Source organism: Octodon degus, unplaced genomic scaffold (assembly GCF_000260255.1).
Source record: "Octodon degus isolate 3935 unplaced genomic scaffold, OctDeg1.0 scaffold00018, whole genome shotgun sequence".
NCBI lineage: Eukaryota > Metazoa > Chordata > Mammalia > Rodentia > Octodontidae > Octodon > Octodon degus.
In genome coordinates, this window is record NW_004524594.1 from 2,833,432 (window position 1) to 2,846,845 (window position 13,414).

General features: G+C 52.1%; 1 protein-coding gene across 1 annotated transcript in view; it reads left to right on the top strand.

Annotated features, from left to right (window-relative positions):
- Positions 1 to 12,714, top strand: part of Syt13 (synaptotagmin 13) — a 37,535-nt gene extending 24,821 nt beyond the window's left edge. Inside the window, exons 3-6 of the mRNA XM_004627016.2 lie at positions 208 to 342; positions 2,790 to 3,091; positions 8,963 to 9,092; positions 11,727 to 12,714. Coding sequence (XP_004627073.1) covers positions 208 to 342; positions 2,790 to 3,091; positions 8,963 to 9,092; positions 11,727 to 12,031 — 872 coding nt within the window. The 3' untranslated portion in view covers positions 12,032 to 12,714. The remainder of the gene's footprint in view (positions 1 to 207; positions 343 to 2,789; positions 3,092 to 8,962; positions 9,093 to 11,726) is intronic.
- Positions 12,715 to 13,414: the final 700 nt, after the last annotated feature.

Here is a 13,414-nt window from a genome sequence, read left to right on the forward strand (position 1 = left end):
TGTCTTGGCCCCTGGGGTACGATGCTCCCTTGGAGCGCAATGCTATGGTGCTATGGCCTCTGGCGTGGTCTTGGTGTAACCACCACTGGGGACTTTCAGAAGCTTTGCATTTGGATTCGTGGCTTAGGTGGCAGAGGTAAGAATGGTGTCACCAGCAAGAGGCAGGACCCCCATGCGGGGGTGCAGTGACGGTCTTGCTTCTTGCAGGTGTGGTGGAGGATGTTTGTGTAATGGAGACCTGGAACCCGGAGAAGGCCGCCAGCTGGAACCAGGCACCCAAACTGCACTACTGCCTGGACTATGACCGGCATAAGGCTGAGCTCTTCGTGACTCGCCTAGAAGGTACCGATCTTCCGCGTGTAGGGCTCTGGGTGCCCGTGATCCTGGAGGGACCACGCAGGCAGGATGGGAGGGTCTACAATTATGGGGAACACAGGTTAGCACTCCAATAAACAGCCCCAAATCATGGTCCCTGGATACATAGATTTTTTCTTCTGTGTTTGATACTCCTAAGGGAGGGCTCCTGGTTGGCAGACATCTTTCCTCCACATCAAGGACTCATCCTTTCCACTGAGCCTCCATGAACCCCTTGGGCCTCCTTCTCAGCTGAATCTAGCAGGTGGAAGGAGAACAAGAACCAGAAGAGGGGGCACTCTTTCCCCAATAGCCTTACCTGGGCACAACCTCTATCAGTTCTGCTCATATCTCATTGGCCAGAGCCCAGTCACATGACCACATCTCACAGCAAGGGAGCCTGGGAAATGTAGCCTAGTAGGCTGTGCAAGTAAAAGAGAAGTTTGGGGTGAACAACTAGAGGCCGTTACCAAAGATGCTCTTGACATTGGACAGGGTTTTGTGCTACACGTGGAAGGTCTTCAGAAGCGTCAGAAAACTCTCCACGATCTGAGAACCAGGTCATCTTTCTGAGCAGTTGGGATGTCCTTGTTGTCCTTCTCCCTACAATGCATTTGGCCATCAGTAAACAAAGCTAAGATTTTTCAAAGGAAACAGACTAGAAGTGAGGCCAGATAAACTGCTTCTGTGATAAATTATTCTTTTTGTGTTGATTGGCTTTCTGTTGGTGTGATAAAATACCTGAAAAAAAATCAATTTAAAAGAAGGAAAGATTTATTTTGGCTCACAGTCATTGGTCCTCTTGTTTCTGGCCTCCACCAGGGCAGAAGATCAAGGCAGGAGCACAGGGGAAAAGAGGCCTGGTGGCCGCCTGCTGGCCAAGAAGCAAAATGGCTAGTATCTCAGAGCCCCATCCAAGGCCATACCCACAATGGTCCAGCGTCCTGCCTCTAAGCCCATCCTCTTAAAGGTCCCACCACCATCCATCAAAGCCATCAGCTGGAGACCAAGCCTTTAGGGGAACACCGGGACAGGTTTTTGTTTGTTTGTTTGTTTGTTTGTTTGTGCCACTGGGGATTGAAGCCAGCTAGGCAAGCACTTTACGACTAAGCTACATCCCTAGCTCCTAAGTTTTTCTTTATTTGCATGAGTGTTTCCTCTCTTTCTTTCTTTCTTTCTTTCTTTCTTTCTTTCTTTCTTTCTTTCTTTCTTTCTTTCTTTCTTTGAGTGCTTTTCCTTTTTGTTGTCTTTTACATTTTTTAGGCACTTTCACATGCTTTATTATGTTTGGTCTTCAAGATAGTGCCATTTTGCAGACTAGGAATCTGAAGTCTACCAGCTCCTGTGACTGGTCCAAGATCATTCCAGCTAAATAGTGATGAAACCAGGACAGGGCAGTCCCTGGACACTCAGTAGGAAGCTCTATCCATCAGGATAGTGGCCTTGGTTCTTCAGCTTCTCTCCCTGAGAAGTATCAGCTCCCACTTCCCAAATTCTCACTGAAGAGCCAGTCATCAAAGTACCACAGAGGGGAATTCTGGGTAAATCCACATTGTAACTTATTAAAAATACCACAATTCAAAAATGTAAAGCAGCGCTCTTGCAGGAGCAAACGAAAGGTTTAGGAAATGCTAGGATTTGAGTCTTAAGTGTCCATCAGAGGTCCCTGGTGGCAAAGGCTGGCTTCCCTAGGTGGCACTAGAGGGAGCAGGTGCAGCCGTTAGGATAGGGGCCTGGAGGAAGGTCTCTAGCTCATAAAGGGGTCAATGAGACCCACGTCCCTTCCTCCTGTGCTTGTTTGCTCACTGACTGTGGCGTGCTGCCTCTCCAAGGACCACAAAAATGAGGCCAACTCACCATGGGTGGATCTTCCAAAACTGAGAGCCAACCAGAAGTTTCCTCTGTATAAACTGATCTGCCTCAGGTATTTGTTATGGTGACAGGAAGCTGACTAATACAAAGCACACTTTGAAGCATTAAAACACTAGGGTCCCAGATAGAAAACAGGATCCAGGATGGAGCAGCAAGATGAGTCACACCCCAAGGGGTAAATATTTAACTTACAGACTAGATGAATCACAGCATGAGTAACATCTCTAACGAGTAACCTAAGGTGTGGGGAGGGCCTGGACTTTGGGGAGATCTCCGGCTCCTGACGTCAGGAAGGCTCTGGAAGTGTCGACTCTGGTCACTGCTCTTCAAGGAGACCCAGGTCCTGACCTGGGCCCTCCAGGAGCTGTACCGGTCCCTGCCCCTCCATGAGCTCCTGTTTCTGTTGTGCCAGGGACAGCAGCATGCCTGGGTGACAGGCCTGGACCTGCAGATGCCCAAGGTCATGCCCATGAAGCTGGCTTCCACAGCCCTCATGAGGAGTATGCCTCCCCCACCCAGTCCTCAGAAAGCCCCAGGTCTGTGTTGCTTGTCCTTGCCTGCAGCTCTCACCAGTGACCAGGATGGAGGCTGCGATTGCTACGTGCAGGGCAGCGTGGCCATCGGGACAGGTTCTGTGGAGGCGCAGACAGCCCTGAAGAGGAGGCAGCTGCACACAGCCTGGGAGGAGGGCCTGGCGCTGCCCTTGGCAGAGGAGGAGCTGCCCACGGCCACTCTGACGCTCACCCTCAGGACCTGCGACCGCTTCTCCCGCCACAGTGTGGCCGGGGAGCTCCGCCTCGGCCTGGACGGGGTGTCTGTGCCCTTGGGGGCTGCCCAGTGGGGCGAGCTGAAGACTTCGGTCAAGGTAGGGTCCATCTCATGGGGACAGGGACAGGCTGTCGGTGGAGCATCAGGGCAGACATCTGGGCCAGAAGGGACAGGAGAGACCTGGAGATCACAGGTGGGGGTGAGAGGTGTGGAGGGCCTTGGGCAGGGCTGCAGCTGGAGCGATTCCTGGCAACCACTTGGCTGGTGCTTCTTGCCTGCTGCAGACACCCTCTTCCATCTTCGTGCAAAGCTTCCTGGGTAGTTCCCATGCAACAGCAGTGCTGTATTTTTTTTGGCTTTGTTTTGGTTTTGATTTTTTGGATTTTTCAGACAGGGTCTTGCTACATACAGTTCAGGTTGGCCTTGAACTCACGGTGTATCTTAGGCTGGCCTGGAATGCGTGGCAACACTCCTGTCTCGGCCTCAGTGCTGGGATTACAAATATGTATGCACAGCTAGCATCCCTGTTGAATTCCACTCATGTCTGTATGCACTACTATGTGCCAGGCACTATGGGGAGATGCAGACAAGGGGTGGGGGGATGCACTCTGCTCGTAGAAAGCACAGGCTGCAGGGATAAATCGCACTGACCACTGGTGACCTCTGGCATGCAGGGTCCAGTGGACTGAACCAAAGTACCACGAGAGAAAGTTCTAGAAGCCTGGTGCACAGTGTCTTTGAGTTGGGCTCTAAAGGACCCACCAGGCTGGCATGAGCCACCATATGATTTCCTACTGTGCTGTGCTGAGGTGACAAAGAGTGACAGAATGTCATCCAGGACACATGCCACTCCCCGGAGAGGGGCTCCCTGCAGACCAAACTGTTGTCCCCATAGGCCTGGGCAACAAATGGCCAGAGAAGGGCAGGGCTTCAGGGCGGTGCATGGTTACTAGGGCCCAGGTCAGGGATGCTTTCAAGCACCTGTCACTGTGGTGCCTCGAAGGGATATGTGGTGACTGGGCTGTCACCTGCTGTCCAGAGACTGCATGGCCCACAGCACTGTATGTATTTCCTGTCTGCCCCTCTCTAGATTGCTTGTGCCCTGTCCTGCTATAGTAACAACCTTCCTTCCTCCCTCCTACCTTCCTTCCTTCTTTTGTCCTTCCTTCCTTCCCTTACTTCCTTCCTTCCTTTCTTCCTTTTTTAATTTCTTTTATAGTACTGGGAATTGGACCCAAATTGTCACACTCTAGCCATATATATATATATATATATATATATATATATATATATATAGTATAGTATGTATAGTATATTTAGTATATTTAGTATATTTAGTAAAGGGCCTACAGGGTCTCACTACACAAATCAGACTTGCAGTGATCCTCCTGTTTTTCAGCCTCCCAAGTGCTGGGATTACAGGTGTGCACCACCATGCAGTGTCAATCACCATCTCAGCATGACCCAGGGGTGGAGCCAGCGCAGATGGCCGGGGATCGAACCCCAGGCCCCTGTGTCTACATAAATATTTTTAATTTTTGAGACCACATCTCAGTAAATCACCCAAGCTGGGCTTGACCTTGTGACCCTCTTGCCTCAGCCTCCCTGAGTGCTGGGATTACAGGCATGTACTATCACTGCTGATCCAGGGTGCTATTTCTGAGTCCTCCCATAAATCAGCAGCAATCCTTAGAACTTAATCTGAGTTTGTCCACCTACTTCCCAAATCTACCAGTGAGAGAAACACTGTGATGGTCCCATTTGTGACCTACTGCTTCCCATCATTGAGGGACCCGCATAGGTCACCAGCCGGGACCCCGTGAGTCCAGCCTTGAGGCCAGTTCACTGGACTCTGAACCCTGCTGGCTCATCCTTGCCTCACGCATGCGCCTGACAGGCAAGAGGTACAGCCCATGGGCATCTTCCCTAATGGATACTCAGAGCACAGGGGTGAGAACGGTTCCACTCCCCACCGCTCCTCTCTGCGCCAGCGTGTCTTCTTGCCATGTTGCCCCCTCTTTCTCAGGCTTGGAAAATTGATCAAATAATCACAGCCACGCCTGCATGCAGCTAGATGGTGTCACGGCGTGCTCTGTAATTAGTGTGTGATTCGGGGCTTGTTGAAACCCAGACAGGAACCTGGGCACAGGCAGACCCAAGAGGAGCAGCTTTCTCGGGAGACGCAGAGAAAAGAGACTTCCTGCCTCACTGAGCTCTGAGGCTTTGTTGCAACCCCAAAAGGGCCACGCAGTGTCTGGCACCTCCCTGGCTTTGATCCCTGCTGCTAAAAGAGCAATACCATTCAGTCAGTCAGTCATTCATTCAGTCAGTCAGTCAGTCAATCAGTCATTCCACAGCCACCTCCTTCTCCTGGGGATGCAGCCTAACTGCAGTGGAGCCCGTTGTTACAGCCACCCTGCTGCTATTCATCCCTCTGCGGGTATTCCCAACATCCGCTCCCCTGGGAATGCGAGGTAGAGAGGGCACTGGCTGATTTAGCCCTGGCTGGGGGAGCCTGCGGTTGTGAGCCCCCAGGTGCCTGCTCCTCTGGGCATGAAGGAGTTAACAGAGACACGGGCAGTGCCCCAGTTCCGGCTGAAGACACTCAGCCAAAAGTGGCTTGTGCGTCACTGGCCCCCGCAGCACAGCAAGAGCGACTCACTCTAAGGACAGAGGAGTGATCCATCCAGAGCTGGAGAGGAGGAGGCGAGGAAGCAGCCCGGGTGCCAAGGAGCAGATCCCGGCGCTGCGCTAAGGTGCAGGTGCGGGGCCTCAGGGCTCACAGCACCCCCTGCCCGCCCCCACCCGGGGTGGGGAGCAGAAGGCCGTGGCCCCCACCCCACAGCTACTGCCTGAGCTGACCATGGACCCCGGCATACAACCTTGAGGCAGGAGGCATGTTCCCTTCCAGCTCTGCTGCCACCCTGCCGGGTACCTGGCACCTGTCCTCAGACCTTGCCGTAGAGGCTGGATGTGTCCACCTAGGAAGCCAGAAGCCATGGATTTGGGGCTGCCACTTCTGTTTCTGGCCAGACCCCCCTTCCTGATTTGGTGCCCACCGTGTGCCACAAACTGGGATGTACAAGGAACTTGCAGCCCGGGAAGAGATGGCATAACTACACGGAGCATGTAGTAAATGTTTAATAAACAGCAGTTGCTATCACTTACATCATCCCAAGGCTCCTTGAAGCCCCTCAACTAGGCTTCTACGGATGAGTCACTCAAGGCTGACTGAATCATTAGCTCCCAGCTGTAGACTTTCTTTCTGCATGCGAGACATGGCCAAGGCCCAGTGAGCAGGCAGCAGGCTGGCCATCCATCCATCCGGCTTCATTCCCAAAACCCAGACTGGCACCTGTGGACCGCAGATAGTGCTCAAGGAGTGGCGAGGATCTTACCCTGACAACTAACGGTGATAATTCCAGCCAACAGTTCCAGGGCGCCCAGGACGTGCTGGGCGCTGGTCTAAGCCTGCAAACTCTGTTTAATTTAAGGCAATCCCACACAGAGAGATAATACTGCTCCCATTTACACATGGGAAATGGGGAAAAAATTAAGTCACTCTCGGCAGGTCACGCAGGCTGGACTGAAGCTCAGCCCCAGACCGATGACTCTAGACTCTGTGTCTTCACCACTATAGATCCCCTGCTCTGGGTTAATGCTCACTGTAATTTTGATGCTTTTCACTATAATTTTTTTAAAAATTTATTTAGTACAAGGTCTTGCTATGCAACTCGGACTGGTAGTGATCCTCCTGTCTCAGCCTCCCTAGCACTGGGATTATAGGCATGCACCACCATACTGGGTTTCAGTGGCCAGCTTGGCACAAGGCTGGCACAGCATTGGTACTGGGGATCAAACCCAGGTCCTTGGGCTTGCCAGGCAGGCACTTAGACTGCTGAGCTATCTATCTCCCCAGCCCTGGCACTATAATTTTATGGGGGCTTTGTAAAGGCTCATTCCCATTTGATCTCTGGCATCTGTCTTTCCTCATAGCATTGAATATAGCTTGATATTACACATACAATCACATCTAGTCTGTCACCCCCACGCTATAGGACTGCAAATGCCCTGGAGACTGTGCTTTGCTCAGTGCCTTAACTGCAGCATCTGAAACATAGTAGGTGCTTTCACATGTCTGCTGCATGGCTGAGTCCCTCTTTCTTCCGCTAAGGGAACCAGCATTAGACAGTTAAGTTCCAGGCTCCGTGTCAGGCCAGACGTAGGTAGTAGGGCAGGCTTCACCACGTTGCTTTGCGCACACTTCCGGTGAGGCCCCATGCTGGGAGCACCAGATGTGCCTGGAAGGACTGGCACCTGCCCGCCACACACATGCCCTGGGTAGAGACGAGCAGGCGGCACCACACAAGCCCACATGGAGTGCTACCAAAGGAAGGCCAGGGTGCCCTGGTGGCCATTAGCCAGGGGTACCGGGTAGAGGCTCTCTGTGACGCACCTCCACTGCACAGTGAGGAAAGAGGACAAAGCTGCAGAGAAGGGGAACAGGGCTGAGAATCGTGACGTCAAACAGGACCAGCTTCCACGGTCTTTCTCCGTGGTCATTCTTGGCATTCCCGGCCTCTACTCTGCAGCTGGCCAGGGGTTGGCGGCCTCCTCCTGGGGGCCATGAGAGGAGGACACGGCACTGTGCTGAGTCCCCTGGTGCCTGCCACTGGATCCCACTCTTCCCTGGCAGATGTGCCCCAGGCTGCATGGCTACCACACCCCCACCTCCCCAGAGAAGTGTTTGGTCATGTGTTCGTTTGCTTGTTCATTTATGTTCCTGTTCCTTGACAAAATTTGTTGACCTTGAGCAAATTCTGACAAGACTGTCAGTAGGGACGCTCTGGGAAGTCCACAGGGGACAGCTGGGTCTCGCACTTCCCGGAGGCCCTTCATCTCCGGGCACATTCTGCTATCCTATACCTGCAATGTTTTGTTGACTTTGGCCTCTCTGTTGACCAAGCAAGGTCCTGTTCCACATTATCGTGGTATCTTATTGACTCTGATGCCCTAGAGGAAATTGGCTTTTCAAACAGAGAAATGAATTACAACTCTCCACTGCTCCCAAAACCTCACTGGTCGATGCAGCAATTCTCAAACTGCATTCCCTGGATCTCTAGAGTTCTGCAGGGGAACCCCGGGAGCTAGGGATGAGCAGGGAGCACAGGGCGAGGGGCTCCCAGATTTCTGCCCCTCATACATTTGAGGGCCATCTCTCTGTTCTGTGATTGAAAAATAAAAACTTAAAGTGAAAGACCCGTCACCATTCACTCCCCTCAAAATACTCTCTCTCCCTTGACCCGAAGACGTCCATTCCATTATTCCTACCAATTTCTGAAGCAGCTCTGGAGTCTCTTTTGTGAATGACTTTAGTGGCACCGTCATGGTTGCCTTCATACCCGAATTGGTTCGCAATTTCTGCCTTTTGTGGTCATTTTGACTGTGGGGAGGAGCCAGGAGTCAAATGGCACCAGATCCAGTGAATATGTAGAGGAAAGGTGCCATCCTGCTTTCACCAGAAAGCCTTTCTTTTGGATCGCACTTGGACATATCTCACAAGGCCACTCAGAAAGTGGCCTGCAGAGCTGCCTCAGACAGTGGCCAAGGCCGATGGGATAAGTGTGTTCACAGAGAGGAGGCGGGCTTGGGGGATTTGTGACTGTGTGTCTTTTGGTGTAATAAACATTTTTAACTTAAATTCGCACCACATTTTGATCACCCCTTGTATGTTGGGTCTGAATATGTAACACAGGGAAAATTCTATTTGGTGGCGTTAAACTCCTGTAGACACCTACACCTCATGACACTGCTCATGTCACTCACCTCTGCAAGGGGAGAGCCAGGCTGGGTGAGCGACTCCTGGAGGCTGCTTTACACAAGTCCAGTTCGAGCCCAGACTGAGCCATGCTTGTGGGTCAGAAGCCACCCCTACCGCCACTACCTGCTGTGTCCCCTTCTGTTTCAGGAGCCATCGGCAGGGACTGGAGAGGTGCTCCTATCCATCAGCTACCTCCCGGCTGCCAACCGCCTCCTGGTGGTGCTGATCAAAGCCAAGAACCTCCACTCCAACCAGTCCAAGGAGCTCCTGGGCAAGGGTGAGTAGGCTGAGAGGATGGAGCCAGGGTGCCCGGATGAATCGGGGCAGGGTCACAGCCAAATCCGAAGGCCACACTCTTACCTGTGAGTTCACTTCCATTCATTCCCAGCTCCTCCTAGCCACCAGGGCCAAGCAAAGCGCCCCCTGGGCTCCCTGCCTAGAAGATCCACTGGGACAGCCCTAGCAGGGACCCAGGAAGCCCAGGGTCGGGCTCTAGCTGTGGCAAGGAGTCCTGGGCTCCTGGGCACACCTAGACCCGCTGGACTGGTCTCTGGGCAGGTGCTGACTGGGGAAGCCTGTGTTCTCCCGTCTCTTCCAGCCTCCTCAGTCTCCTCCATCTCTGTTCTCAGCCTTGGCTAACTGCCACCCCCGCACCAGCTGAGTGTGGGTGACACAGAAGGTGTGTGGGCATGGGGCGAGGCTGAGGTGTCTGGGTCCCCTTTATCCACATAGGCCTCTTTGCAGCACTCTGGACGCCTCAGTTGTTCCTTCTGGGGACTCCAGCTCGGGACCCAAGGCTTGAGATCAAAGCAGCCTCTTCTAGCTGAGGAGGAAGGCAGCTGGGTTAGCCGGATATTACCTGGGCTGTGGGCCCAGTGCTCATAGCATGAGATAAACACATCTCTGTTAATAGCAGGACACAAATAAAGCATTGCCACCATGAGCAGAATCTTTAAGCAAAAAGTTTTTGACAAATGCAATCGGAACAGTTAACCTTGTTGGCCGATTTCCAAGCCAAAGCTCAGGGTTCAAGGCTTCTTCCTGTCCTCAGTTCTCTGTCTCTCCGTCTTTCTTCATCTAAATCTCTTCTCTCTCTCTCTCTTCCTCTCTCCCTCTCCCTCTCTGTCACTGTCTCTCTCTTTCCCCCCTCTGTCTCTGTCCCTCTCTCTCTCCCCTACCTCTCTCTCAGTCTCTCTCTCCCCCTCCCTGTCTCACTCTGTCCCCCCTCTATGTCTTTCTGTCTCTCTCTCCCTCTCTGTCTCTGTCTCTCTGTCTCTCTGTCTCTCTTTCTCTCTCTCTGTCTCTCTGTCTCTCTCTCTTCTCCCTCTCTGTCTCTGTCTCTCTATCTCTGTCTCTGTCTCTCTCTCTCTGTCTCTCTCTCTCTGTCTCTCTTTCTGTCTCTCTTTCTCTGACTCTCTGTCTCTCTCTCTGTCTCTCTGTCTCTCTGTCTCTCTCTCTCTCTCTCTCTCTCCCCCTCCCCCCCCCTTATTCCTTTACAATTCTGTTCAGGACAATTACAGCAGAGCACTTTGTCTCTCAAATATCTCTGCTGAAATAACAAACTAAACACCCAGGGGTGATAATTACAGCAATAAATACGAAGTAACAATTATTTTCCCATTAGCTTGGGGAACCTTGACTAAGTGATCTGGTGCTAGGCTAGGAAAGTCTCTCTGGTGGCTGTGTGTGGGTTTTCCAGAGGCAGCAGTGTTGGTCCAGCGCAGGACAGGACTTTTACCCTCCACATGATGCTGGCTTCTCAAAAAACCTACAGAAAGCGCAGATGACAGGAGCTCAGCCAACCAGCAGGAGGTCTTAATGACTCACAAAAAGGCTTGGGCAGAATAACTGCCCATCTAAGAGGCTTTGGTTTTTTTGGTCTGTGTTGAATAAATGCCTGCCTGGCAAGCACAGGGTCCTGAGTTCAATCCCCAGTACAAAAAAAAAAAAAAAAAAAAAAAACTACCAACCAACCAGGGGCTGGGGAGATAGCTCAGTAGAATAAGCGCTTGCCTGGCAAGTGCAAGGACCTAAGTTCAATCTCTGGTTCTGCCAAAAAAAAGAAAGAAAGAAAAAGAAAAGCCTAGGTGCCTGAGTCATTGTGCTGGGCTTGGTTTGGTCTGGGGCTACAATGTCATTCTTACCAGGATATCAGGGTAAGAATGATATCCCAGTGGCACTCTGACCTGCCCCCCTTAGGGACTACCCACCACCGGCCCTGTATATTACACTACAGGTAGAACATCACTCACACAAAAATCCGAAGTCCAAACTCCTGAAACTTTTGAAAATTCCACATGAGGAGACTCAGCTGTATGCATGAAGTTATTTATTTTTTTAATTGCATAAAATCACCATCAGGCTGTGTGTGCACAGTGTATGCGAAGGGTAAACGAAATTCGTGCTTAGATTTGGTTTCTATGCCTCAGATTCTTCATTATGTCTGTGCATATATTCCAAAACCTGAAAGAAAAGAATCACGGGGCTGGTGAGATGGCTCAGTGGTCTAAAGCACCTACTTAGAACAAGCTTAGCAAAGCACAGGGACCGCAGTTCAATCCCCCAGCGCCACATGTCAGTCAGCCCCGCCCCCTGGTGGGCTGAGCCGGCCACCCCCCCACACACACACAAATAAATAAATTAATTAAAAAAAAAAAAAAAGAAAAGAATCACAAATTTGAAACACTTCTGGTCCCCAGCATTTCAGAGAAGGACACTCGCCCAGTGCTGTCCGACTTCCCTGGGTCGCTGTAAGTTGGGCAGAGGCAGGGACTTCAGTGGTGTCCCCACATCTACGCTGATGCCCGGCAATGGATTGGCACTTAGTCAGTAAATGGAGAATAAATGCAGCCCATCAGACCCAAAAGCTCACTTGCCTTTTTCTCTCCCTTTCCTCTCTGTCCCTCCCCAGATGTCTCCGTCAAGGTGACCTTGAAGCACCAGGCTCAGAAGCTGAAGAAGAAGCAGACCAAACGGGCCAAGCACAAGATCAACCCCGTGTGGAATGAGATGATCATGTTTGAGCTGCCCGACGACCTGCTGCGGGCCTCCAGCGTGGAGCTGGAGGTGCTGGGCCAGGACGAGGCCGGGCAGAGCTGCGCCCTGGGTCACTGCAGCCTGGGTCTGCACGCTTCCGGCTCTGCGCGCAGCCACTGGGAGGAGATGCTCAAGAACCCGCGCCGGCAGATCGCCATGTGGCACCAGCTGTGCCAGTAGCCAGCTGCTGAGACCGGCACCTCTGGGCCCAGCTGCCCCGTGCACCCTCCTCTGGTCCACTCCTCATTTCGACAGGCAGAGCCCTCACGCCTCCTCTCCCATCGAACTCCCATTTCTAAAAAAAGAAGTGTGGGACATCGTGTCACACCGGGGACTGCAGCTTGTTCCTCTGTGCTATGGAAGAGGAGCTTATCCAAAACATGTGTGTGGGATTTGCAGGTGGGGGAGGTCAGGTGTAGAAAGAATTTAATTCAGGGAATTAGGGGTGCGAAGAAATTGGCTTCCTTAAAAAATCGGCATTTCAGCATGGATAAAGGCAATGAAACAATTGTGGATAAACTCGAAGGATGAGAGCTGGTCTGTGTAGGAGGGAACAGAACGCCCACCCAGTCAGCTGTGGGACGTGAGTGTGAGCCTCACCTGCTGGCCACAGAGCCTCTGAGGGGCACTAGGTCTGAGATCTCGGCCAAGCCCAGCCCTCGGACAGGGAGAGCTCTGAGGCAGAGGTGGGAGGACACGGAGAGGTCCCATCTACAGCATTCCACGTGGGCTTTTAGCCTCGTCCCTAATAGAGCCCCGACACCTGGGGGCAGTGCGCCCCAACCCTGGGCACCTAAACTCTCTGTGTGAACTCGAAACCTCTGTTTTTAATTTAGTTCTTAATGTTGAAATGTGAAATGTCAGGCTCCTGCTCTTGGGCTGAGTGTCATGCTTCCTACTGAAGGATTTGTTGTTTTATCCTGAAATCAGTTTATGCTTGGGGAGACCCTTGTCCCACAAAGTATAGGTAGGAGGATCCCCTCTCCGCTGGTCATTGGGCTGGATGCTGGGCATTAGCTGTCAGGTCTGCCAGCATTACCAAGGTGACCCTGCGTAACAGAGCCATCTCATCCACATTCCAGCCACTTCCACAGGAAGTTGATTATGAATATGGTCTCCTCGGTCTGGCTGCCCGAATGTGGAGAGGGAAGGCAATTTTACAAGGCAGTGAGGTCTTCTTCAGACATCCCTCCTCCCAGGATTCTGGGCTCCTCATCACTTTAACCAGTAATTAGCACAAAGCTAGATTTAGGCTTTCCATCTTGCTGTGCCGAAATGGATGTCCCATTGTGGTTAAATCTGACTAGAGGGGCCATGCCACTGCCCTGTGATCCTGGGTTCTGCTGCTCTCACCACCTTCACGACATTAGTTTGTCCTTCTGTAAAGCAGGACTTATGTCCTGAGATCCCAGCTGGGTACGTGACCCAGCAGGTGCAGAAGTGTCCAAGCTTACCTTTCTCAGCTAAAAGCAAACTTGGAGGCCACAGGCAAATCGTCTTGGAGCTAGGCTACTGTCTTGCACTTCAAATTGGCCGCTGAGAATGCCCAGAACGTGCCAGGGC